The sequence below is a fragment of the Xiphophorus hellerii genome, chromosome 5 (assembly GCF_003331165.1).
Source record: "Xiphophorus hellerii strain 12219 chromosome 5, Xiphophorus_hellerii-4.1, whole genome shotgun sequence".
In the NCBI taxonomy this organism is placed as follows: Eukaryota; Metazoa; Chordata; class Actinopteri; order Cyprinodontiformes; family Poeciliidae; genus Xiphophorus; species Xiphophorus hellerii.
Window position 1 is genome coordinate 2,960,314 of NC_045676.1, and position 27,645 is coordinate 2,987,958.

Here is a 27,645-nt window from a genome sequence, read left to right on the forward strand (position 1 = left end):
TGTTTGGCACATGGACTTGTGTTCAGCATCAATACTATCAGCATCTGAAAAGGCATAAAAGAGAAACATGAGATGGAACAGGCTCTCTCTACATGCTGCATATTTCAGCTCACTGGTCCCATTAACAGCCCGGACACATAAGGCAGTGCCGGCATCTCATCGACTTGAGTTCATTTATGGAGGAAAATCTATAAAGAAGCGACACATATCCATCTGCTTCCTCATTTCTCTGGGGAGAGCCATTTGTGTTCTTATTTAGGCTGCAGCCAGAAGATCAGGACTCTGGACTGTGTGGGCTAAAATGTACTTATTACTTCTCTTCCCTCTGCAACAGCAGAAACATCTCTGAGGTAATTATCTGGACTGTGCAGACCGTATAAAAACTCTCTTGATTTCTGTAAGAAAATTAAACTTTTGCAGTCCAAATGGATCATTAGACGTCAATCCTAGCAAAGGCCTACTGTTTGTAATGAGGTTAACTTCGGGAAGAATGCCACTAGAATCGCTGGAGTTTGATTCTTGTGTTTTTCTCTGACTCTCTGGAGCAGAGGGGAGGGAAATTAGGTGTGTGTTTCAGGTGTGGTTGTCTCCGTGGGCCTGTGTGTATCCTCAAAAGACTACAGTTGGGGTCCTAATAATAACTTGAAAGTGCAAAGACGAGAGCATGGCTCCACATAATTAGCCTTTAGCAGGAATCAAGCTAATTGCACAGAGGTAATTGGGTACACCTTGGTTTTTTTCCCTCCCTGTTAACACTCACACACATTCACATTGCACAGCGTACTTTGCTTCCTCACCGTTTCATGTTGCTTGTCACTTTGATTTTCAGATGAGTTAAAAGTATTGTAATTAGATGACTTCCTCGTCATGTCATTGTTTTCTCTTTCGTGTTGGAAAACCGGCATGAAAACATGTGGAGAAGTTTCTAAATCTGGAGATTTTGGTGGAGGTCATAAACTGTTTGTGCTTTAACTTGGGATGCAATGATAAATCAGCTCAGATTTCTTTAACTTTGTGGAAATCGGCCGATACTTGCATGTGAAACTGGTCCTATCTGCCTCTGCAAAGCTCTAAAAATCATTCACTGTCCCCTTTTGGCCCAATGACCGACCGCCCATCAGATCACATCTGCATGTGTGCGGTTAGCTGTAATCTCCCAACTATTACCAACTTAGCAACTTTGTCGCAAAATATTTAGCAACCTTTCAGACAAACTAATTGATATCGGCCAAAATTTTCTAACGTAGGTTTTTTAAAGATCAGTGATCAGCAGGGTTATAATTGTTTTTGGGTTTTCATTAAAGTTTTTTCATACTGTGGTTAAATTTTCAGTGCAGAATTCAAAAACTTCAAATTATTGCATTGTGCTTATGAATATAACAATTGAGTAATGAATACTCAACAGAAGATACCATTTTCAATAAATGTATTTATTTATTGTTGAACATCCACTCTGGTGTTTTACCTCAACTTTTTCTGTCACCTTTTTGTGGATTAATGTAAGAAGGATTATAATTTGGCGACAGCTGATGTGTGGGGAAAAAAAATCATTTTCACATCGAAAGGCTTAAAATTAACTCATAAACATGAAAACAAATTATATCCCTAATTTCAGTATGTTTTAGTTTTATAAACACAATATAGTTCCAGTTAGTTAATTTTTCCCCATTAATTATTGTTGTTTTTTTTATTTCAGTTAATGGAAATAATGTCTCTATTATTTTCTGTTATTTTGTTAAGGTTAACTATGATAACCTTGGTCATTGACCAGATAACTGCAGTCACTGCTCTGCTAGTTTAAACTGGTTACTTGGTCAATAGAGCGCCACTTTACACTGATTTATTGTTTATCCTTATTGTGATAAAGAATATAAATAAGAATTCTAATTTATGATTATTATAGTCCATTACAGAATGTTTAATGGCCTAAAAACTGGTTATGTAAATTGAATTGTTGTTTTTGCTGTTTTCTCTAGTTTTTAGTCATTCAAGCATCAATAAATATCAATAAAAATGATTTAGTCATAAAATTCTGATTAAATGACGTTACTATATTCTGATATATACTGTAACTCGTGATAATAGTCTATAATCGGTATTGGGCCTTAGACTAATCAAGGTTCACATTTGCTGCTTAATGGCAAACAACTTTGCACATTACTGCCCTCATGTGGTGGCAGTGAGGCATTACAACCATTGTCATTCAAAGCAGCAGTTCTAACATTTGAGTTTTTTGCTGTAACAACTAAAAATCACAAAAATCACTGCTCTCACCTGATGCACACGTTTGTCAAAATACAAAATAATTTTATGGTCTTTCCGAAAACAAAGCATTGTGCTTTCAATATTTTTTATCTCTCTTACTCTCTACAAATCCCATCTGTAATTCAAAATATTCTTATCCTCATCACAGATTGATAGGTGAAATAAGTAAAAAGTTGTTTTTCTTCTGCAGAGTTGCCCTAGCAGAGGAGCTGGACATGCTGCGAGTCCAGTCTGCTATGGACCGAACCACAGCGAAGGAGCTCCACATGTGTCTCACTAATGATCATCAAGGTCAACTCCCTCTTGTTTTTATTGTTGTTTGAGTATCTAGGTCCATAGCATTCTCAATATTAGTTTGAATTATTCTACTACAGAGTTAATTCATTTTTTTAAGGTTTTGTTGGCTCTAGAGGTTTTTATTTGAAGGTAAATAGACAGGAAAGAAAGTAATGAGGGGGGGGAAGACATGTGGCAAATGTCGTCAGACCGAGAGTCAAACCTGCGACCACTGGCATGAGGATTAAGGCCTCAACACGTGGGTCGTGCTTTGCCCCTGCGCCACCACAGCACCCCAGTTAATTCATTTTAAATCCTTAACCAAGTCTCTACAGACAAAAACTAAGTATTAATGTGTCAAAGTGTCGCCTCTCATGGTGAAGTGCATGCATGTAGCTAGCCGTTCCCCTCTGGGAAATGTGTATTAATCAGGAGAATTAATGCAACTCCCCTCTGCGGAATTAACAGAACAAGTCAATTAAGACTTGATCAACTCCTCGCCCATTGATTGGGAGATCAAACGTCAGCCTTGTCTACATGCATCATTCTCGGTGTTAAAAAGCACATCTATTTTAATCCACTCAGTGACACCGTCACATGCTGACCACTTCATCCTGTGGATTTAATTAATTAGTTCAATAACAGATCTGTTTGAGATCACTTTCATTTTCTCCACAACTAGCGACTTTGTCTTATGCTGCAATGGTTTGATACAAAGGAGAGAACTAATTAACTAATTTGCTCTTATTGATGGCCTTGTTAGGAAGTCGGGCAGAAAAACAAAAAGACAGTTTTGCATCTGTTTTTCTGAAAAGTTTAGCAGTTGATACGACACATTGAACTTTATAAATGTACATAAATATTCTATCATATTCATGTAATCAGTCACATAATTTCAAATCAAATGGAAGTGATTTCATCAAAAATATTTATATTTGTCAGACTGAAGATTTATTGACAGTAAAATGATGATTTAGGAAAAGCTCTCTGAACTATTAACATAGGCAAGAATTAATTTTATTATTAATCACCCCAATGTCTGTCTCCCAAAGATTTTGTTTGCTTGAAAACAAACAAGAAAACACAGAAAACACTGCTGTTACAAGTAAAAACATTGAAAATTCACAATATCATCTAAATTGATTAAGCATTTAAATTTAAACGCCTTTTTTTTTTCATTTTTTCCAGAAAACCGCATTAGCAAATTAAGCAGAATTGCCTGACTGTGGTCCGGATCTTGTCACATCTTGATGAACCGGACTGGGTTTCTGGACCTTTGGTTCTGATTCCTTTTTCCCAGCTGGAGTGACTGGGAAAAGTCGTTCAGACCAGTTAAAAGTTCTGATTCAAAGCAAAAAACTGTCTAGTGCAAATATCTTAGTGCTCTTGAAATAAGACAAAACCTTATTTAAAAGTAACTTTTCGGCAAGATATAGAGTTTGTTTAAAGTAAATAATTCCTTAATTTTGATTTTTTTAAAAGTACTACTTCCATTGAAAAGTTACTTGTAAGTTATTTTTGATTTATTGCAAGTGCACTAAGATATTTCCACTAGATACTAGATAAAAATACTTGGTAATATTTGCCTGTAACTCTCCACAAAACAAAACCCCAACCATTCTTTAATGAGAAATATTATCCCGGACGAACCCCCAGTTATGCTACGTCTCCTTGCTGGTCCAGAGAACTGGTGTTTAAGCATATTTTCTGCCAGTCTACCTGTGAAAGTAATACTTTTTAAATCAATATTTAGAAATGACTGACTTAAAACAAGCTCCTATATGTTGCTGAAAAGTTACTTGTAAGTTAGGTTTGTCTTATTCCAAGTGTACCGAGATATTTGCACTAGAAACTAAATAAAAATACTTGGCAAGATTTTGTGTTTTGCAGTTCAGCAAGGATGTAATGACCTTGGTGAAAGCAGTTATGTGTATGTGAAGTCATGTAAGCTTACATTTTCTGTAATACCTCAATGTTTGTGCAGCTTTACTGCCTGAACATGTTTATCTAGAGAATCTGCTCATTACCTTATCAAGTTAACTGAGACCCGTATGATAAGGACTCTGGGAATTGGAAGATTATTACAAAAACCCAGTGAAAGGCCACAGCGTTTTAGTGGAGAGGAACCTGTGCGACCCAATCAGATGGATGCGGGCTTGAAGCGCTCACTCTGAGATCACGCTAACGAAAGGGGGCAGATGAAAGGAACGGGGCCTTTGAGCTGCTTCCTGTGAGGAGTCATGGGAGGGACGTTAATGTATGCGGCGGTGCCAGAACCTCCTTCAACTGCAGGTGACTAGGGAGCCACCACGTCTTCTTATCAAGGTAGTGCTGAGGTGCCAACTCCCATGCCACTAACACGGCAGCCGGGTAATTGTCTCTCAGCCTGGTTATGTACCCAACGAACACAGCAGCCCTCCTGTCCTATTTGGTGCTCTGTGTGATTTAATGTGACACGTAAGGAAGACAAAAGCCCAGGCTAATTCAATGTAACAAACTTCCCTGGGCAAGGCGTCAATGCAAAGAAAGGGAGCGGCAGCTTTTCCACAGTGTAGCCATCTTTCCTTCTATAGTTTCCCTTTTTCTCCCTCTTACTTCCTTAAAAAAATCCAACTGACCTGAAAAGTCAAGATCCTGAATATTTAATGCTTCCAGCTCATTGTACAAATTATTTTGGTCGTCTTGTCATAAATCCTTAAAAACGGAGAAGGAAAGGTGGAAAGTTTTAGGTTGTTTTGTGTTGCCCTTTGCATTTATTTCCACCTTGGCAGGTAGATGCTGCCTTTCAAATAGTGACACACAAGCTTTAACAGTGTGAGTTTTTTGTGCATTAAGCCCTTGAGCACTAAGACTTTTGCATTCATTCTGTTTTTATCACCTGAAATCAGATGTTTGCCATTTCTATCATTGATGTTTCCGCAATAAGGCAACATGCATGTCTGTGGAGAATAGAGGTGCTCTAAGGAAACACAGAGGAGTACAAAGCAACGCAGCCTGGGGCAATGTGCTCACCTGGGATTCAAGCACTTCTCCTGGTTTGTTTAAGATCCCCTGAGAAAAGTTTCACATAGTCAGAACTACTGTGTGCCTTTGAAGACTGGTTTTTCATTTCCTTGCAAGCGATAAAATAAAACATTTTCCTGTTAATCTGGAGTTAAAGGGCCTGTAGATAATGAGACTTTTACAGGATTAATGCAGGTGTTTGAAATCTGTGTTTTCAAGGTTTGGAAAGTGCTTGATTTCGGTATAAAGTCCTTGAATGAAAGTACTTCATATTCAAATTGCTCAGTTTTGCACTAAAGTGCAATCTAACGCTTGATTAAAAGCCTCAATTTGGAAAATGTTGAAACCAAATATTTTCATTCACCATTTTTCTTCTCACCACCTGAAGTTAAATCAGACTAAACTGTTCTTGTTTTAGATCATTTGAAATGACCAAAATTATTTCTATTTGCTAACTGCCAAGAAACTTGTTTCAGTGTAATGAATATTTATTATTCCTAATGGTTCAGTGACTTAATGAAATTGCACGAGCCTTTTGTTAAATTTGTGTTTTTCTCTCGGACCAGTCAGGTGTATCGGGTGTGAGGGAAACATTTCAAAACATCATATTTCAGTTTACCTTATCTCTTCTATAAACTGTAGAATACTACAACAGAAAATAATAATAACAGTAATAAATGGCAAATAATAGTGAATTGAAACAATTTTCAGTTTTCACAGTGTGGTGCTGGAAAAGTTTGAAAGCGTACCTTGAAAATGCTTGAAAAGTGCTTGAATTTTAAGGTGGGAAAAGTGTGCGAACCCTGCCTTTAAAACAGGAGCTGACTTTAAGCCATGATTGACTAAAGAAAGAAAAAGAAACGCAGACCTGAGGAAGGAAATTAGACTGTACTAATGTTAATTGATTTAATGTGTCCTTTTTATAATAATTCTATTGATTGCCTCTGCAGGATTTGACACAGAGTGTCACAATAAGAAGCTTTGTTCCTCTTTGCAGAGTTGCTTCAGAAAATGGCAGAGGAGCAGCAGGTCAAAAGCAGCACTCCGATCAAACCTCCTCTCTCTTCGAGTCGGCTGAAACAGTCTTTTAAAAAGGTACGGCACCGTGCCATCGCTAAGTGCTCCGTGTCATTACCAATAAAAGAAACCCGACAGAGCCATCTCCCGCAAGATGTCTCCTGGAAAATTTGGCTTTGCTCTTTCAAGGAAGATTTGAAGGTCTTTTATCACTTTGTGGTTATTTCAAAGTCAAGTGTCAGCCGGTAAGTACTTTGTTTTTCTCAGATTTACCAAGAAGAACTCTATAATAAGCGGCCAGAAATATTACACCAGAAAATAGTATTTTGTTCTAAACTTCGTGGTGGAGGTGTTGGTAGGTTGCATTTGTTTTAAAATCTTCCTTGCATGAGTTCATGCGATGCTTCGGTTCTGGTTTCATGACAGTGAATCATCACAGCTGGTGATAGCTGTCTAATTTTGTTTGAAAGGTATCGGGCTCTACCAGCAGGAAGAGTGTGAGAACATAAATAAAGGGGTAAAATGCCTGGAGGCACAAACCCAGCAGGCAGCCCCTGTTCTCTTAAACAGTCTCCATTGAAGATCTAACAAAAAGGCTAAGAGTGGCTGGTTGCTGTCTGTTTAAGGCAGATCAGGGCGCGGCAGTCAAATGTCCACACCCCCACCCAGAAATATAAAGCATCGCTGATTACAGACTTAATGCCAAACTGTCCGTCCTCATAGATTCTGTTATTTGTGCAGAAAAACAACATTTTCACCATGATTTGACTTCACAAAGAGAGATTTTCAGTTTTCTTAGAAGTTATGACACAATAACTAAATTCATTTTGGGATGTAGTGGTTTAATATTTTGCTGTACAATAGTAGAAACACATGCCACTGTGATATTAATGAATATTCAGTGTTACAGTAATCACAGTTAGTTGATGTTAACCTGCGTTTTCTCACTGTTCCCAACCTTCCTGTTATCTGCTCACAGTCTTGCTCTCTTGGAGCGACATCTCAAACTGTAGAAAGTACAAATGTTGGTGATTTTTTTCTTTACAACAACTTTAGTGGAGTGTGCTTATCAATAGTTGCGTTTCCATTACAGATGTGCGCAAAACTTTGTCAATATTCCACTACACACAAAAAAGCAGTTTTGCTATTGTGGTTTTTACATTAAATAAAAAACACAATAACAAAATAATTAAATACACATTTAATAATTATCTATTAAGTTTTCATTTTATTTAGGGATATATTTTAGAAATTGCCTACTGAATAAATATTTTAAGGAATTATATACACATGTATTTATTTTATGGTACATTTAATTATGTATTAATTAATTTTATTCCTTTTGATCCTCCGTAGATTTATTTTAAGATTTTTTTTCTTTGCAAATTTCTGACTATAATGTCAGAGAAAATTATAGTTTTGATATCATTAATATATGTATTTATGCATAAAGCATTTTTTCTAGTGAATTTACAATAAAATTTTTAGCAGCTGTTTTTTCTCCTGAAAATATGTGAAGTTGATTAGTTTGGGGGGTTTTTTTAACTTAATTTTCTGTGGCCACGTTGTCCCTAGTACTTCATTATAGATATACAGTATATGGTAACTAAGAATGACAAAGATGTTTTTTGTTTTTTTTAGGTCATCATCACACTGAGATTTCGTAACAGAGCCAATCAAATTTAGTTAATGAAAACTTTTTCTGAATTCAAAGCTACTTTATGATGTATAAATTGTGAACTGGACAAATAATAAAGCTGAGTACTGCTGCATTTTCAAGCTAAATGTTTTGTATTTAATTTTTCATAATATCTAGAAAATATTCAATTATAAATTTGAGTTTTGAAACGTAGGGAGTCTTGGAGAACGGGTCGGTTCCATGCTAATGTGTTTGGTTCTTCCAGATGAAGTATTTGGAGCAGAGGTTGGTGCTGATGGAGGAGCAGACAGCGGCGCTGAAGGAAGAGAGGCAGCAGCTGCTTCAGGCCAACGAAGACCTGGCCCACAACTGCCGACGACTCCAAGCCTCCGTCGACTATCTGAGGCACCAGGAAGCTGACCGGGAGGAAGAGGCCCGGGTCCGTGATGAGCAGCACCGTGGCGAGGTCACGGCTCTGGAATCCCGCCTGGCCGCGGCTCAGAAAGAAGTCGCCAGGCTCAACAATCACCTGCTGAAGCTGAGGCAGGAGCTGGGTATCGCCAGAGCAGCCAGAGACTTCTACAGGAACCGAGCAGCAGGCCCGGCGCGGCCAACCGGGACCGCCAACAACATCAGCGCCAAGGTCAGACCGAAGACAACCTGGCACAGAGGCCTTCCACGCCTGCGCCGCCACCCAACAGTCAGCTCCAATCAAGCCATCAGCTGGCACGGCCGTAACCTCAGCCCCACTAAGGACGAGTGGGAGGACATGAGTGCAGATAGGTAATGATTCCCCTCTCTGTCCCCCTCATTATTTTCAGTCGGTTTGAGCCGAGAGCACGGGCCTTCCGAACGGTGGGGATACGGCATCAAGGGGGACAACGTGCATATGCAAAAACCGTAAGCAAACGGCTGATTGAATTTCATTGTCTGTCTAGTTGGTATTCAGAAGCCAAAAACAAGAATGTGAGCAAGAATGATAGAGAGAAGGAGAGAGGAGGGAGAGCCTACTGTCAGATCCTTTGAAATATCCTGGGACGACTTGCTCGGAGCTTATTGACTGAAATTTGCATGCAGAATTAGCCACCTCTCTGCGCAGAGCTGAACCCGTGCCAGAAAAGCCCAGGGATAAGGGGCCGCCGAAGCCTCCACACCTTCCAGTGATGCCATTTTCATGCACTAGTCACGCTACCCCGAAATTGACAGTTTGGCAGTTTGATTTAATTTACTGGTTCTTTGCATATTTACAAACCCCCCCTGACAGCACTAAGGATCCCCCTGCAAGGACCCCTCCCACACACGCATACACACACACACACCCACACACACATGCGGAGGCTTACCCCACCTTGTGTGTAGTTATGTTGGTTATCTCGTGGCATGTCGGTGTGTGTGTCCTCTCCTCTCTGCTCGCCTTAATTCTGTTGGATAAATTTTAAATGACCCAACTCGGATCAGTACCAGATGTCTACAAGATGCTTAACAGCCTCTAAATTAACAACTATCGACAGTAATTATTTCATGTATGTTTTATGCAAAAATAAGCCGTTTCCTGAACGCCTCTGCCTTTCCGTCCGTCCCACTCGCTCACCACCTCTTCACCGGCTAATTCATCACGCCGTAATCCTCCCCAGCTCTATCCGCACGAGGCCATTTAACGGCGACTGGGTGCACCGACGCCCAGCCTGCCTAATACCCCTCCATGTGGCTAATAAGCGGCGGTCAAATAAATGCTTTACCTGAGAGGAGGATCTAAGCGGATTTATGAACAAGGGTGTTTAAACCGACATGTTGTCTTATTTAAGGCACCTGTCAACCGATTTGATACTTTAAAGCCTTTGGCCTTTCAGATGTTACAGGAATCCTCTTTTCAGACATGTTGCTCTGTGTCGTCTAATAGAGATGTCAGGCCTAGAGAGACTCGCAGAAATATGAAAACCTTCTTAATTTTTGTTGTATTTTGTCACTTTGAAACGGCAAACTACGGCATATTTAATACGGCTGTTCCGATAAAACTTTTTCACTTCCAATACGATACCGTCAAGCAGCATATATTGTGATCAATATCAATCGATAATACCTCTGATATAATGTTCAATATATAGAATGATCATTGTACTCCGATCCAGAACCGAATATAATCCAATACTCCTTTTTTTTTTTTACTGATATCAGGTTGATTTCAGATATCGGTATCGGATCCAGACACCCATAGTATTTAATTCAGATTGTGGTAGGGGCTGCTTTGTGGCACTCTGGCCTTGCTGCAAGAAAGTCCTGGGTTCAAATCCCAGCCTGCGTTTTCTCTGCATGGAGTTTGTATGTTCTCCTTGTGGTTTCCCTCTGGGTACTCCAGCTTCCTCCTGTTTTCCAAAAACATGACTGTTAGGTTGATTTGTCTACAAACTGTCCTTTGGTCTGAGTGTGTTTCAAGGTTATTTTTGAGTTTTTCATTATAGTTTAGTTTTCTTTCATTGTGCCTTTTTGTTTGTCTAATTCAGTTAGTTTTTAGAGTGTTTGCTAGTTTGTATTAGTTACATATTGTTTAGTTTTAGTTTAGTTTTTAATAGTTATAGTAGTAGTTTTAATTTTTTCTGACTTTGGTTTGTTTTTATGTCAGTTTTTTATACAATTAAGCATCAGAATAATCGATTACTACATTAATTGTTAGCTGCAGCTCTAATTTGTAATGACTAGCTGTGAGTCAGTGTGTTTCTGCTCCATAAAGTTGGTGGTTCTTTCTCAAATTAATACCACTTTGGTTTAGCTGGTAGTGATCAGTAATCCTCAACAAGTCCCCGGTCCTCACCAGACTGGATTTAACCCCCCAGCCATGTCATCCCCCAGTTAGAGCATCTACTCAGCGCTCTTTACCTCTGCTGCTGCTCCCAGGCCCCACCTTAATAAACCCGCCAGCGTAAATGTCACTGGCTTCCACCTTCACGTCAAAGGTCACTGTCAATAGACCTGTGTGTGTGTGTGTGTGTTTCGTGAAGCTCTCACTGTGTGTCTATCAGATGCAAGTTTGCTGCGCTCCGCTCATCCATGCCTCTCACACACGTCTGTCACACTCGGAGAGCTAATGAAGGCCACAGCCACTCTCATACATGTTGATGCATTCACCAGCAGCATCAGACATCGCAGCTTTTCGCTTAATTTACGCCCACATTTACACTTCCAGCTCAGAAATTGGAGGGGACATTGATTTTCTGTTGGATAGAGGGGGTAGGAATGCACATATTTTTGCTTGATGTCAACTAAATCAACCATAAAAGGTAAATTGGATTTTTTTTTTTGTCCAGTGGTGGTACTCTGAGAACCAGTAATCAACTTTACCTTTCTCTACAGTGACAGTGTTGAGGAGTACTCGGATAGTCTGAACGGGGAGTCCTCTGGGACTGAGCTTCACACGCGGCAAACTCATGGAAAGGTTGGTCCTCATTCATATTTCTTTTCTATTTCTTCCTTCTTTTTTATTTAAAGCTCAAATTTCCAGTCAGATTAGATCACTGGATTTACTTCCTGTGCTTGGCTGCATCTGCAAGTGAATCGTTCTAATTATATTTATATTGAGTCCGGGTTGGGTGATAAATCGGTTTTATCGATTAATCAAATTTTCTGTTTTTGAAGATACAATTTTTTGAAAAACTGGATCTTTTTTTCCACCATTGCTTCCCTTATCCTACCATCGTGTTTGACAAACATGTTTTACAGCTTTAGGTTAAATCACAGAACAAAAGATGAATGAAAGCCATTTTTTTTAAAAAGGTAAAAAGCCAATTATTTTTTAAAAAGGTTAAAACAAATGGATTAAAATCGTAAATCAAGTTTGGGTAAAAATAAAAAGAAGAAATATTTCAGGCATTTATTTTTTGCAATTTTGATGATTCTGGCTCACAGAGAATGAAAACCCAAAATTTGTGTCTTGGAAAAGTAGAATATCTAATGAGATGAATTAAACAAATAATTTTTAACCAGAAATTTCAGGCTTGAGAAAAATATCCATTTCTATTCATTTCTTGGTTGGGGCTCCTTTTACATGAAATACTGCATCAACATGGCGTGGCATCGATTCACATCGACCATCGAGGTATTTAAGTGTGAACTGTTCATACTTTATTACACAGAATGTGATTCTCTATTATACAGTCATATGAACATCTGCAGTCCAGATCAGTCCTAATTATTGAACAGAGTAAGCAAATTGAGCGTTATTTTCCCACATAAACACAGTAGTTTAAAATGGAGGGGGGGACGAAAAGTTTGCCAGGGAGGTTGATAAAGAAGGGTCAGACGGCTGAGAACAAAATGATGTGATTTTCCTCACACAGTTGCGACAGTGAGAACTGATTTCGTCAGTTTGGCTTCAGTGTAGACCTCCCAAAGCTGCAACAGCAGTTGATCAACTCCATGCTGTCTGGATGTTTTCATATGAAGCATGTTCAGATATCAGATCAAAACAATAATCTGATTTAAGGTGGGGGTTTTTTCACCTCTATTAAACTCATGAAGAGGCAATTGAAAGCGGTGCCTGCAGTGTATAACCTGTGAGCTGTCAGGACTCGTCTTTCCTGATCCTTTCATTTTCCCGTCAACCCTTCCATCCTCATTGCTGTGACAGCCCAGGTCCCCACACAACACGCTGCGCCACAAACCAAACACCTCGTTTCCCCGCTCTGATCAAACCTGCCTCTGATTAAATGCTACCTGGCTCGTTTGATGTCATTACAAACTGTTTTGCATTGGGAGGTGTCACACACGCTTGCATGCACATAATTATTTTTTTTGCTTGTAAATGACGACACACTCGTAGTCTTGGTGGCGTGGGATGAATCGAATCCCTCAGACGGTGATTGAACAAAGCAAGCAGCTGTCAGAGCTGATCTCCACGCTCAGAGTCGGGGACTGTAGGAGTTTGTTGAACATGTTCAGGTGAATTATTTAGGCGCAGGATGATTTGTCTTGTTGTGTTAAGCTGAGCAGAATGTGTGATCACAGTGTCACCGCGATCCCCATGTCAGCCAACCAAAGCTTGTCAACTGTTGTGTTCCATTAAACGACGTTTTATCGCCACGCTCACCGACTTTCTTCTTCTTCTAGTCCTACAGGCGGTCGATGAGCTTCAGCACAGATGCACCAGCGACTGGATACAAGAGAAAACAAGGTTAGCACAAGTTTTCACACCCACAAGTTTTTGTTTTCAACAAAATAATAGTTACAGTTATTTTAGTTGTAACTGTAACTAAAATACAGTTACAGTACCTCACAGAAGTATTCGAGTCGTTTAAGTTTTCCACATTTTGTCACGTTACAGCCACAATTTTCAACATGCGTAGATGTGAAATGGAAATAAAAGGATTAACAAGTAAAAATCAGAGCAGTTATTAATCTAATACCTCTAAATTATAGCAGAACAATAATAAATAACAGTATATATCACAGTAAGCACATTATTAATATCAATTGATAATACATCTGATAAAATGACAGATATTCAATATATAGAATATTCACTGAACTCCAGTCCAGATGTTCAGACTTGAATCCAAATGCAGTTGCTTTGAAAGATGGTTTTACAATATATTGACTCAAATGGGCTGAACACAAAAGCATGCCACACTTTTCAGATTTTCACTTTCCTTTTAAAAAGTGTTTGGAAAATATTTTATTTCACTTTTCTGTTGATCATTTTTTTCCTCTCAACTCTTTAATTAGTTATAAATCAGAAGTGTAAATCATTTTAGCAGTTAAATACAAGTATATCTGAGTTTTCACATGTGCACAACAAATTTATTATAATTAACTAAAACTAACAAAAACTGAAATTCAGATAACTCCTTTGTTAACTGAGATAAATAAAAACATAATAATAGAGAAAAACTATGACTAACTGGAACTATGTTGTGTGTTTATAAAACTAACTAAAATGTATTGAAATTACAAATCTAATATCCTTAATTTTTATGGTTGGTTATGAAATATAAACACGAAACTGATACATAATCACATCACAATGCTTTGACCTTTTTCAATTCTTCACCTATAAATTTACCAAAATATGAAAAAACTAAAGCTACTATTTTTATCAATAAAAGCTTAACTAAAACAAATTGTTTAATTAATCAAAACTAGCAAACAAATTATAAAAACTACCTAAAACTAATTTAATTAGACAAACAAAAAGTAAAACCTAAATAAAACTAAACTACAATGAAAAAGCCAAAACTATAAAGCACATACAGTACATGTCTATATGCGCCTGTAAACTCCCAGCCGGAGCGTCTAAAAACAGATTCCTGAGTTTTTCCGCTCACGTCACCTCTGAGGCAGCTGCATGTTCTCCCTCCTGTTAGATGATAAACAGCAGGAGCCCTGGGAGCGAGGGACAAGCTGGGAGAAACGGAGGTGGAGGAGGAAGAAGAGGCTGATGAAGACCCAGCGCTGCTCCTCCTCCTCTCTGCAGCAGCGCGTCGAGTCTCTGCAGCGCCACATAGACGTCCTGCAAAGTGCCAGGAAGGATGCTCTGCTTGCAGCTAGAGAGCTGCAAGAGGCCAATGAAGTGATCAAGGTGCAGCTCTGCGCGCTCACTGTGCAGCTCAACAGCAGCAAGCAGCTCACACAGGTAACACAGGAGTAAACTGGAAAAGCTGCTTTGGAAATATTTCACTTTTTGTTTGTTTGTTTTTTTGGTGGCGGGGTGGTGAACATTTTTAATGAGACAGCTGACAGCCCTGCTCTCTTCTGTGGAGGTTACAACCACAGAGCAGAGGAGAACAGCAAGCAAGACAAGTTTAGTTTTACACAAGTGTTTCTCAGAAAAATAAAAGAGCAGAGGAAAAGAAGATGTGTTATGGGTTCAGAGTTTTTAGTCCCAACAGTTTCTACATATCTCAGGTTTTCAGAACTGAGGAGCTTAGAAAGTAAATGCTGCCTGGCCTCGTTTGATTCTGAAGAGGTGTCAGGAAACCCAGAGGTTCATACCTGACCAGCAACTCTGAAGGCTGTTTAGGCCCGAAACCATTTGGTGCTTCATAGAACATCAACAATATTTCAAGATCTTTGCTTTTACAACATGGAGTTCAACACGTTGATCTAAATATGTTGCCATTTTCCTTTTACCCTAAACATAAATAAGAACTCATAATTATTTCAAAAATGATCTTTATTATATTTGTCTATTATGGAAAAACCATGTGCCCAGTTACATTCAGCCAGCCTAATTCTAATAGAGACGAGCTAACTGTTTTCTACAGGTGAGCTTCACTCACCTGTCGAGTTATTTAGTGGTTAGTCAGTCTGATAGGAAACAAACCGTGCACACCAACATGCCGACAGAAACAGTCATTTACCTGATAGACAGTATATTCCTGTAGTGTGAATATCTACAAACACCAACTGGACGTATAATTAGAGACTAGACTGTGTTTGTTTTTGTAAAGTTACAATTCGGTGGACTCGTACACACAAGTCAGAGTGCAGCTCTCACAACGCTGCCACCCAGGAAGTGGCCCTAGTGCACCCACCAGGCCTCTGATTGCTGAAACCCAGCGAGACCTTAGACTCAGACACAGCAGTGGAGGCACACACATGCCCCCCCGCACGCGCACACACACAAAGGGGAGTGAATGAGTGGACAGAGGGGGAATTGCTGTCTTCCTGTTTGTTTCCTCTCTCCTCCTGCAGTATTAATGCCACTCCACCAGAGAAAGTTGGAGCCGACCGGCTGGTCAAAGCCGGGTCTTGTTGCCCTCTCTGAAAAGGCCAAGAGGTGATAGACTTTGGACTTGTTCCAGCCGGTCCTGGCCAACTCTCCAACTAAAACTCTGCTTGTAATTGGCTTAGGACAGGCTCCACAGGGGCCATCATGTGATAGGTAGCATGGCAGCTTCCCAGAGACTTGTTTGTGTTGCTGTCTCCTGATCCTTCAGCCATTCTGTCCTCTTCGCTTCTTTTCCTGCCTCACTGCCTTATAAAGTCATACACTGTTGTCTTGTGTCTTCCATTATTTTTTCTTTCCAGGTAGTTCTTCCAGCTCACACATTTAAAAACCTTAAACTGGATACTACTATGAGTGTTTAAATAGTAGTTTTGGTGGTAGAATCCCATCCTGAGGGTTTTTCTGCATGAAGTTTGCATGTTTTCCATGCAGGGAAACACATCCATGCGCACTCACACCTACAGACAATTAACCTAACAGCTGTGTTTTTGACCTGTGGGATAAAGAAGAGGTAGGTGATGTGGGCTTAAAGTTTTATCATCATATTTTGTGGGAGTATTGTTATAACAATAAAAGTGTCGATAAGAACTATTTCTTAGTACTTTTTTAGAAAAGTGAATGGCAGAGCAATCTTTGCCCCATAAACAAATGCAACTTTAAAAAACATTTAAAGTCGTATTTATTAAATGTTGTATTTCTAATGTTCTTCTTTAGGACACCAGTCACATAAAAAAGTGTAAATAAACTATAGTTAATCATATTTTCAAATTTAGTGGTATGTCTTGATTGAACAAACAATAGAGAAAAAATATAAAACACAATTTTAGTAAAAAAAAACAAACATTAATTTATTGTGACAATAATAAATGAAATTCTTAACATAAGAAATGTGTAACAATAAATGATAAATGGTAAACAATACCTAAGACTAAACCCATGCATGCGTGGGAGAACATCATGCAAACTCCATGTAGGAAGACCCTGGACTATTTACGCTTACTCAATTACAATTGCTTGAGTAACTTTTTTTTTTTAAATGTACTTTTAGGAGTATTTTTACTATGCTGTACTTTTTACTTTTGAGTAGTTTTATTTTGAAGTATCTCCACTCTTACCTAAAACTTCTGGATTTTCAACCCACTGAATGAAAAACAAAAATTCACCAGACACACACCTGCAGTTTTTGTTAAAGTTTCATAAAATTTTTACTGAAAGAAACTGATTTGGAAACATTTTATTTTGCCTGATTTTAATTTTTGTTACTCATATGAATTATTGTCATTTTGGTCTTTAAAATACCAAAGTTTCTTCTTAACTTTATATTTTGGTCCGTCTGATTATGTTATTTTAAATGATTGATAATTTGATCAGTTACTCAGTACTTGAGTAGACTTTTTACCAAATATGTTTTTACTCTTGAGTAAAAATATGTTGAAGTAGTGCTACTCTTTGTTGAGTATAATTTTTGGGTCCTTTGTCCACATCTGCCCAGGACCGTCTTTCAGCAGCACTGCTCACTGCTCCACTGTGTGTTTCTGCAAGTATTCAGATTATTTATCCGGCCGCTGTTGATTCCAGTGATTCCATAAGGTTGAGAGAAAGGAGCGCTACAGATAGAGGAGTCCTCTCCTCGCTGTATGTCCGTCAGTGTCAGTGTCATTTCTCACCAGTGCTGAAAATGGCCTGTGAAATCAAAGCTTGTCTTACAGGAAGTGTCATCAATGCCTCTCTTAATTCGTGCTCTGCTGCCACTGGGGCCATATCCCCACTTTTTATTCCCTGCTCCTCTCCCCCACGCTCCCAGGGGAGGCGGCATGTGTGCCTTCAGCAGAGCAGAGGAAACCTAAAACAAGAGGGATTCTATTAAAAGGTGTCAGCCAGCAACCAGATATCAATAACCTCCATGTATGCAGAGCAGAGAGCAAACCCTTGGGAATCTGTGGTTTCATTCGTGTGTGTTGGCTCGCTGTGTTTTCCAGCTTTGCTTTACACGGTCAGAAGTATTTCCATGTATCATGTCTCCTATTTGTGCCATTAAGCATTTTTCATGTTTGACACAATACCATATCAGTTAATCATTGCAATATTGAGCCAAAGTTGCAGTGATGTGATTATAGGTCGTATTTCCTAATAAGGAAGACAGGAACTCACTTTAATATTTGCCACAGATGTGTGGTTTATCTTGATCTCTTTAGAACCATTGATACACCGAGTTGTACTTGATCAAATGATAGCATTATTATTAATTAATCTAAACTCAGTTGTTCAAATGCAGAACTAATACTATTATATTATAGTGGACAGTCCAACAGTTCAGGCTCATGCAGCTTGTGCATTTGTAACAACGATGGTGTTAAAAGATTATTATATCAACAATCCACACATTTATTCTAATTGTTTAGCACAATTTAAACTTATTAGTTGCAATTTTTTCTTCCAAGAAGTTACAATGTTTTTATTTTAATTGCACATACCTAAAATCTAAAAGAGAAGTCACAATAATAAACCACACGATAATATGATGGGTGTTACTTAGTTACCACGATAAATACACTGTAACATGTGATACTTCAGAGTTCTCTGCAAGGCTTGTATGCTATTACACAAGTAACTTGCATAATAGCTAACCAAGTTACTTACTTGACAACTAATTTCCTAATTACCAACTAAAAAGGTTAAAAACAACTTTCTCACTTACTTGAAACCAAACATATGTACTTAATAACTAAGTTACCCCAATTATTTTCCTACCTGCTTACTCAAAGCTAACTTACTCTAACTTGTTTACTGACATAATAACTCACTAATGTGCTTTCCAACTCACTAGTATGTGTATTTACTAGTTTACGCAGTTAACTACCAACATAGTTACTAACCTAATAACTTATTCACTACCTAATAATACAATTAACTATTTCACCCACTGACTTAATAATGACTACCTTACAAATCTTTTTAGTTTAGAATTAGCGTACTAGCATTTTTACTTACTTTCTAACTTCAGTTTGTCGTCTTATGGTGTCTGCAAAATACTTAGACGTATTTGCAACCTTTCCTCCGAATAAAAAAACTTCACATTTACAGTCAACTGTTTTATTTACTAAAAATTGACAGGAAAATCTGGGAATTTGAGTCTGGAAAGTGATGGAATTTTATAAGTGAAAAATGTGTTGTAAACCTATAGAAAAATGTAACTGATTAAGTTAATTTGCTCTCAAGTGAATAGATATACAGTGTTGTGGACAAGTCATAAATCTTAATATACATGATTATTAATTTAAATGCTTATAGTTCTGTTTGCACACAATGTTCTGTGGATGTATATGCCCTCGCCCTACAGCATCACTGCGGGTAATAGGATACAGTTTCCTTCATTAGCTCAGTCTGTTATTGTTGGTCGGATCATGCAACAATACGTTGCAGCTCGTTATCGCACTTCAGTTCCCTCCACGCCAAAACAGAAATAAATATTTCCACGTTTTTTTACGAGTAGGCCCGACTTCAACTTTTATTTGTTTTGTCACCGCTATGACTAGCTCACCGATCCTGTTGTGGCTAACTCTGCAGAAGCTGACCTCTGACCTGGCTGGTGTGGAGCAGCAGAAAAAGGTTTTGGAGATGGAGTTGGAGCAGTGGAAGCGGATTACCCTCCCCCCAAAAGCTGCACCTTCACCAGCAGCACCACCCACTACACCAGCAAACACTGAGTGTTCCTGTCAGGGCAGAACCGGACCGGCCCTCCAGTCCCTGGAGGCGGAGGTCAAGCAGCTTCAAGTCAAACTTAAGGTCAGAGCTTATTGAGTTAATCATCTACCGTCATTCTCCACCTTGCTGTGCATGCCTCTTAGGATAAATCTCTTAATAGGATGATAGCATTAAATAATGTGTTCATTTCTAATTTTTTGCTCTGTGGGGCATGAATGAATAAAGTGTAAAAATGTCAAATCCGTTTGTGTAATTTTAAAGGAAATCTGCATTGATATCTGCATTCTAAACAATTAAATGTTAAAATGAGTCCTGTCAATCGATTACAAAATGTAGTCAGATTAATCTCAATCTACCACTGGGATTTATCTAGATTAACTGCTATTCTTACCTTTGTTCAAATGTATAAATGTACATTGTCAAAAATGTTTAAGAGTGTCTCAAACCAAGCATCTCAGTTTTCCAGATACAGTATATTGTCATCTCCCTAAAATAACAGTCCAAGTCACTTTTTGTCCAAAAGTGATTTTAGCAACAAAAAAAAAGTCAAACCCTTTTTATTGCCAGAAAAGGATTCAAGCAAAAAAAAAAGTAAATAAAATCTCTTTTGGCTAAAAATTTGTTAGGCTGTTATTTTAGGAAGTTGACAATATTCGGGAAAGTTTAAAAGAAGGCAGTTTGTTTCAAACGTGATCAAGAAATGTTAACTGAAACTGATTGTGTTTCAGTGTTGCATTAAGCAGGCTGCATGCTACCTTGGTTTTGTCCAAACGTTCATCACAATGTTTCTTGTTTTATTTTGCTTTGTTTTGTTTTGTTTTTGTTTTTTTCTTCTTCAGAGAATTTTGGCAGTAGTGGACTTTATTGTCCCTTTATCAATTAAGGAACCAAACCTGGGATTCAAACCTGTGACGGCTGCATCTGGGTGAATAACCTCTGTGTACGCGGCGTCCGTACACAGAGGTTATTCTCACAGTGGCATTTTTTAAAGGGAAATAATTCTGCTTAGCACATCAGACTCTCCTCGCTCATCTTTTCCCTCGGCTTTGTGACTCTACATTGTTAAATGCTGTACATGATCATGTAAATTGCTTCTGTGGACTAAAAGTAGCCCTCTGCATGAAAGACTTTTAGGTCAAAAGTGATAATGTGATTCATCTGGATTTTGTCATATTAATGTGTTAAACTTTTTAGATTAATCGCATTTGTTAACATTGACATCCCTAGTTAAAATATGTGTATTTCTTTACTATTCTTGTGGCCATTTTAGCTGCAGCACTGTTCCACAGCCCAGCAGTGCAGGATTAAACATGCATTTTTAGTTGAGGAAAAAAAGTCTCAGATTTCATCAAATATCAATTTCTGAGGCACTTTAACATTTCACTGAAAGCCTCAAAGTCCTTGAAGCTTCTGCAAGAAACTCTGTCAAGGTTTTAGTTTTCAGATCATGCAAGAAGAAAAAAAAGCACAAAGTTTTCCGCCTTTTTAATTTACACACTGCATCACCTGAAATTGCATGTGATTTCAACATGAATTAGCATTTCATACCAATTGATCTTATTTCAGAGTAACTGTCAGAAAGTTGAGAAATGGAGGGTAACAGTGGCGACGCGCCCTGCATGGTGGGGAAGGAGGTGCGAGCGGTGCCGCGACATTATCACCCTCTCTGCAGCCCGCTCATCAGTGTCACCGAGCAGATTGCTGCTGTCGGTGCACACGTCTCAGGATGTCATGGCAGGTGACACCTTAACAGAGAGGGAGGCGACGGAAGCGCATGTTTAACAACAGCTTGCAGTGGAGACAGCGGCCTTCAAACCAAGAGTTCATCATTTTTATAAGCTGACATCATGACATCCTTTGTTTTGTAGGCACAAGTGGTTAACAGTAGGGCTACAACTGATGATTGATCTATTGATTAGTCTGACGATTAATCGATGAAAATTTGACCAATTATGCAGATTTTTTGTTTAAACCTTTTTATACAATATTAGAAATACCTTAAAATGTGCAAATGATTAAATGATTCAATTCCTATTTTTTAACTTTAATTTTATGGCCTAAAATTTAGTAACAGCATTCCTTTAGTGAACGCTTGTTCATTTGCAGCATCTGCAGCTAAAAAAATACTTTAACATACAGCGAGGTATGATTTAGGATGTAAAATCAAGACATGTTTATGTTTTACACGTGCCTTTTTTTTTATCAGTATTGAAGGTGTGGGTTATTTTTTCCACTTTATAAAATGTATTATTCTCTTTAACCTCTTTTAGCACCTTCTTGCCTTCCACTGTTTCCATAATGAGAAGACATGCTGTGCTTGACCCGCCATCAGCCGGGCTGAAACACATTAACAAACGCTCGTACTGTGTGCCCTCTCCCCAGAGCTCGAACGCTGAAGTCACAAAGCAGATGGCGGCTAACAAAGCCCTGCGCGGACAGCTCCAGGAGAAGGAGGACAAGCTCAGCCAGCTGCAGGACAAGTTAGTTACACACCTTTGTCTTAATTAGTGCTGCTTGTCCTCTTCGTGATCCCGGCTGTTTGTTGTTGTTGCTCTGCTATGCACCTTTTTTTTTCTTGCACCTCTTTGTGTCTCCATCCCTCTGTCTGTGTGTCTTAATGCATTCTGTGCAGCTCTCATCTGCTGTGTTTGATTCCACCATGTGGCGAGCCTCTCTCTGCTGCAGCTTCATCAGCAACTCAAAGAAAACAGTGTGTGATGTTAATATGGGCAGCTAAAGATAACAGCGCACAAAGAGTAGTACCCCTTAAACTTTTTCTGTGTTTTGTTGCATTAAACTTATGTCACATTGTGTTGTGAAGTGGAACGAAAACTTTGCATGATTTAGACTCTGACCAGCTTTTCTGTCTCTCTGTCACCACCCGGTTTCACTCTGTCAACGGTTTATTCAGCGTGTTAGGCTCAGAAAAGTCTCTTCATCCACTTGTTCAGTCTGGATCGAACTTTATTTTATTAAATTTTTTGGCTTGGTAAGGTTTGCTTTCACAATGCGCTTTTTAGACTATAATTTTTAAACAAATCCACACAGCTGAGGGTCATTGCTCCCATTGGACAGAAATGACGGAGGCGGGACAGAGCAACCACACAGAGCTGGGCAAAGTATCCAAACATTTTACTGAAGGAAGAGTAGCACTACTTCAACATGTTTTTACTCAACTAAGAGTAAAAAGTAGTTGTTCAAGAAATTACGCAAATAAGAATAAAATATTTGGTAAAAAGACTACTGAAGTACAAAACATTAATCATTTGACATTTCTAAAATACTTAAATATAAAGTTGTGTGAATTTTTGTATTTTAAATATCTAAATACGAAAATGAAGTATTTTACTCAAAATATTTTATATAAATAACACAACAAAAGTATGCAAAGAAAACATTTTCCTAAATCAGTTTAAAAAAATAAAACCTATGAAACATTAAGAGAAACTGCAGGTTTGTGTCCGGTGATTCTTTTCTAAACAAGTTTGTTCTTCATTCAGTGAAGTTACTCACAGTGAGTAACTTCAGTAAGAGAAGTGATACTTCATAAGAAAGTAAAAAGTAAAAAGTACCTTTTTCCAATAAATTACTCAAGTAAATGTAACTAGTTTCTACCCAACTCTTAATGTTTTTGGTAAAAGCAAACTTTGGAAGTCCTGGTTGCTGCATTTCTGTTGTGCATATTTGTGGCAGAACTTTGAATATCGAGCAGCTCATACATTTTACAACATGATATTTCTAATTTTGGAACAGCAGCGGTAAACGCTGCTGCAAGCTGAATGAGACGAGGTGCTCTGCCTGTTCTGACCCACAACATGCTGGTAGCAGCATCGCTAAGCAGAAAATGGGAGATCAGGTATGATTTCTGTACATGCAGTAGCAGCGAAAGCAACAATGAACGGCTCGTTTTCACCTCAGGAAGTCGAAAGATGTACATTTCCTGTTGTTGGCTCACATCTAGGCCGGTCGGTGTCCACGGCAGGAAACAAACTCTGATCCACTTAACCTGACTAGCAACTGCCTTCAGGATTAGTATATTGCCAATTTAAACGTTCTCTACCCATTAAGAAACGTCTAACACGTGTTGTGAAAGTACATTTATTTCAGCATTTATAAACAAATACACAGCATATAGAATTGTTAATTTGTGAGTTATTTGGCCTGAATAAACATTGAGAGCGTTGGTCTTTGAAGTCATTAACTGTATCAATTTACAGTTTATTACGTACAAATCATCATTAATGAATGATGCTTTCAAGGTTAATTAACTGTTAATAATAGTTAAATAAGTCTAAATAAGGTGTAGTTACTATAAAGTACTGCCTCATTTTGCCCTGTAGAAATGTAATTCTTTGTGTTTGCTGGCCCAAACATAATGAAAGCAAGAGATAAAATTCTGCTCTCAGAGTAACTTCGTTTCCACTGACCATAAAATGGCGCAAATTGGAATTCAGAAAACATGCGCTTAATGGAAACACAACAATTCTGAAAAAAACACAACCATTTTTTCATTAGGATGAGGTGGTTTTTCAGCCATGTTGAAATTTGTATATTTCTTAAAGCTGTTGTATATAGTTTTCATACAGCAGCAACATATTTCTTTATAGGCACTGGCCTCTTTGAAACAATGTGCAGCTGGCTCCACCAGAGCTCTAACAGCATCACACATCATCAACAATGGAGTTTGCCATTCTAAAGTGTGGAACCCACAGCTTTTCTGTAAAATCACTGAAAACAATTTCTTGCACCAACGCATGAATAAGACGCCAAAGTCTCCTCTGGTGGCTGATATACGCTAGAGCCATGGCTGAATTATGAATATATCTCATGCTTATATCTGTTGCCACCAGGATTTTTAATGACTTAATGCGTGAACCGACTTATTCATGTATGATTTTGATTTCATTTCTTATTTAATGGAAACACAGGAATTGCGAAATTGTGGCTTTTTTTTTTTTTTTACATTAGTGAAATATTGAAAAGGTTTTCTGCACATTTTGGTTTTGGCTTTTGCCAGTGAAATTCCTGGATACTTGCAGGGTTGAGAAATCATGATCATTCTAATAAAACGATTGACGCATTTCCTCCTGGCACCATTCAGGATTAAACTCATACCAAGCAGCTCTGTGCACTGCAAAAACCAGCTCCACTGGGACATTGTTTCACTTGTAAAATGGGAAAAATGTCTCATTACAAGTGAAATAATAAAGTACCACTAATAATAAGTACATTTTAAAAACTATAAAGAACTAATGATATAAAACACGTTACTTTTAAGGTTGTTGTATCTTATTTAAAGTGTACTAATATATTTGCATTAAAAATCAGACCAAAAATACTTGGTAAGAATTTGTGTTTTTGCAGTTTGATTGCAGGCGCCACGTCGGCCTGCCCACTGCATTGGCAGCCATGTTGTTTGGAGTTTGTAAGGTCCGGCCTTCGCTCATGCAGCAACGTAAATCTCATGCGAATCAATGAATTCAGTCAGCTGCCAATCTAATCGATTGTGTTCAATAAATGGATTTTGCTACCTTTGCGATGTTTACGAAAACAGAGAGGAAACGCACAGGATCTGCTAATGGAGACAAATCTGGGAAGCAGCTAAAGACGCCGCTAGGCAGCAGCCCGTCAAGTCACTCAGTTCAGCTTTTACTGCATTACAAAGTCCGCATGCGTCGCTGTAGACGATTCACCGTTGAGATCTGACCCACGTCTTGCATTTGCACTTTCAGAAAGGTACAAAGAACTACTTGGCTTTCCTCCGGTTGTGTTTGTCCGCTGTGCTCTGTCCTCTGCCTGACATTCTCAATAATACATCCAGGTTGTGCTTGCGATCAGAGCCGGGCGCAGGCACGTGTTTGTGTGCGACCAAAGCACTAAGGATCACAGCTCCGTTTTCTCGCGACATCCGTTGCCTCTCCTTCATCTATTTGTCGCTCAAACGCAACTCTGGATGTAAGTTTCGGCCTCCTCCTCCGTGGAGGGACTCTTTCTCAGAATGAAAGTCATGTCTAGACGTCTCTGAAATATACATCTCAGTACACGCACGGGAAGCAAGCCTGCTTCGCCTTAAAGAAGAGAAGAAGGGTGGGGGGGGTTAAAAAAAAGAAATGAATTTCAAAGTACACCGGCATGTCCTCAGTCAATATCCGGCACTATGGCCCTGCCTTATTTATGAAGCTGCTGCTTTCATCTTTAGCCCTGTTGTCTATCAGCCACATGAAACATCCACCCTGTCTTCACTCCTAACAACATACACAGAAAAGTGCTCTCTCGCTCCTCGCTAACGCTCCGCACACCGCTGACTGTTGTTATTACAATACACGCATGTTTGATGAACAATATCAGCAACAAGCGCAGAACAAAGGGAACAAACGTGCGAACGATCGCGATGCAGTCGGAGGCTTCTCGTCTTCTCGCTCCTACTAACGCTCATAAATAGAGATCATACGATCCTGCAGAAGTTCCGCATATCGCTCATTCTTTTTTATCCTCTATTCTTTTTGGGGTGTGGGAGAAAAAAAAAAAGAACATCTAGAATAAATGTTGTGGGTCTAATTGCCATTAGCAGCGGGGCAGGGGGAGCTGCCGGGGCGCTTATTGCTGCTCTCCGTCTTTAAGTCAACAGCAGACAGTCATCTGAAAGGTTCAATATGGGTTTTCTCATTAATGGCCAAACCCATGGGGTAACCAGCCAGCGCTGCACCCCCACCCTCCACCCCCCCCCCCCCCCAAAGTCCCCAGGCTAGACTCGGCTCTCATTTAATTTAATGTCACTCCAATAGGACAAGCTCACACTTATTTAACCAGCCCGCCCTCCTAGAGAGACGGGGACATTTGCTCACATGGAGGCATTTGCCGGATCGTTGCGTCATCTGTTTATTTAAAACACATGCAACACTCTGAGTGTGTGTGCGGGTGTGTGTGTGAGAGAGAGAAGAGAAGCCACTACATCTTTGAAATTAAAAAAATCCACTTAATTAACTGCATCCTTATGATCTTTATTCTATTTGTTACAGCTCCCTGAGGTTTAGACAACCATGAAAATGCCTTATATCTGCCTTTTATGAAAACAGAATAAAACATGCTAACACACTCAGACCACTTAAAAGAAGAAATCAAGAATATTAAGTATGTAAATAGGGAGGATTATTGAAACAGGAAGTGACACGCGCTGCATGATTGCTACAGTTCAGGCGTAAACAGTTTACAACGTAAATGGCATTGTTTGTCTATCTGCAACTTGCAGCTCCCCAGCCACAAGTGGCTCTTTGGACCTTTCAGAACATCTCTTCATAACTTTGGTTAAAATGATAAAGAATCATCGAGATTTTAATGGAATAATGGCATCGAATTTCCACAACAAAACCTCACTAAAAGTAGCTCCACCTGGTGTTTGCTAATTGCTGCTGGCTAGTCTGAAGGAGCTTAGTGGGGGAGGACTGCTCTGTGAGGCAACAGCTTGGAAACTTCAACTTTGAGGAGGAGCTGTGTCTTGAAGGTCCAACCAGGCGTTTTGCACAGCTGAATAGTTACCACGGAGGTTAAAGGATTTCTCAGACATGCAGAAAGAATTAAGGCTATTAATGTTTTTATGAGGGAATAACATCATAGCATGATGTAAATCTCAAAAAAGTTGATTTTACATAATACTGCCCTTTAAAAAATTCTAAATTGTCATATTTTAAAAGGTCATGTGATGTCAGCGGCTCTAAGCAGGTTTTATTTAGCAGGATCGAAGGTAAAATCGTCTGTTTGGATTGTACAGGCTGATGGGAAATCCCTCTGAAACAAACAGGAAGTCTCCCTCATAAGAGGCCTCCTCTGCAAAAAGCCTCCCTGTTGAAGCATTTATGTGTCTGAGCTGTTAAATGATAAACATTAAAATGCCGCGTTGCAGTCGCGGCTGATTCGAGACACCATTTGTCAAAAAGGACTCCCCAGTCACTCTTAAAGCAGCGCTCGGTGCCAGAGCATTTGTTCTAATATATGCCAGCTAGAATTATACATGCATCCCCATTTT

At 38.9% G+C, this 27,645-nt stretch overlaps 1 protein-coding gene across 2 annotated transcripts in view; it reads left to right on the plus strand.

The window, feature by feature from the left end:
- The window catches only part of cntln (centlein, centrosomal protein), a 115,824-nt gene that overhangs the window by 51,053 nt on the left and 37,126 nt on the right, over positions 1–27,645 (plus strand). For both annotated transcript variants that reach the window (XM_032564116.1, XM_032564115.1), the window contains 8 exons: positions 2,456–2,556; positions 6,542–6,639; positions 8,466–8,983; positions 11,549–11,630; positions 13,301–13,364; positions 14,554–14,822; positions 19,485–19,703; positions 22,005–22,102. In XM_032564116.1, the coding sequence (XP_032420007.1) occupies positions 2,456–2,556; positions 6,542–6,639; positions 8,466–8,983; positions 11,549–11,630; positions 13,301–13,364; positions 14,554–14,822; positions 19,485–19,703; positions 22,005–22,102 (1,449 nt within the window). The remainder of the gene's footprint in view (positions 1–2,455; positions 2,557–6,541; positions 6,640–8,465; positions 8,984–11,548; positions 11,631–13,300; positions 13,365–14,553; positions 14,823–19,484; positions 19,704–22,004; positions 22,103–27,645) is intronic.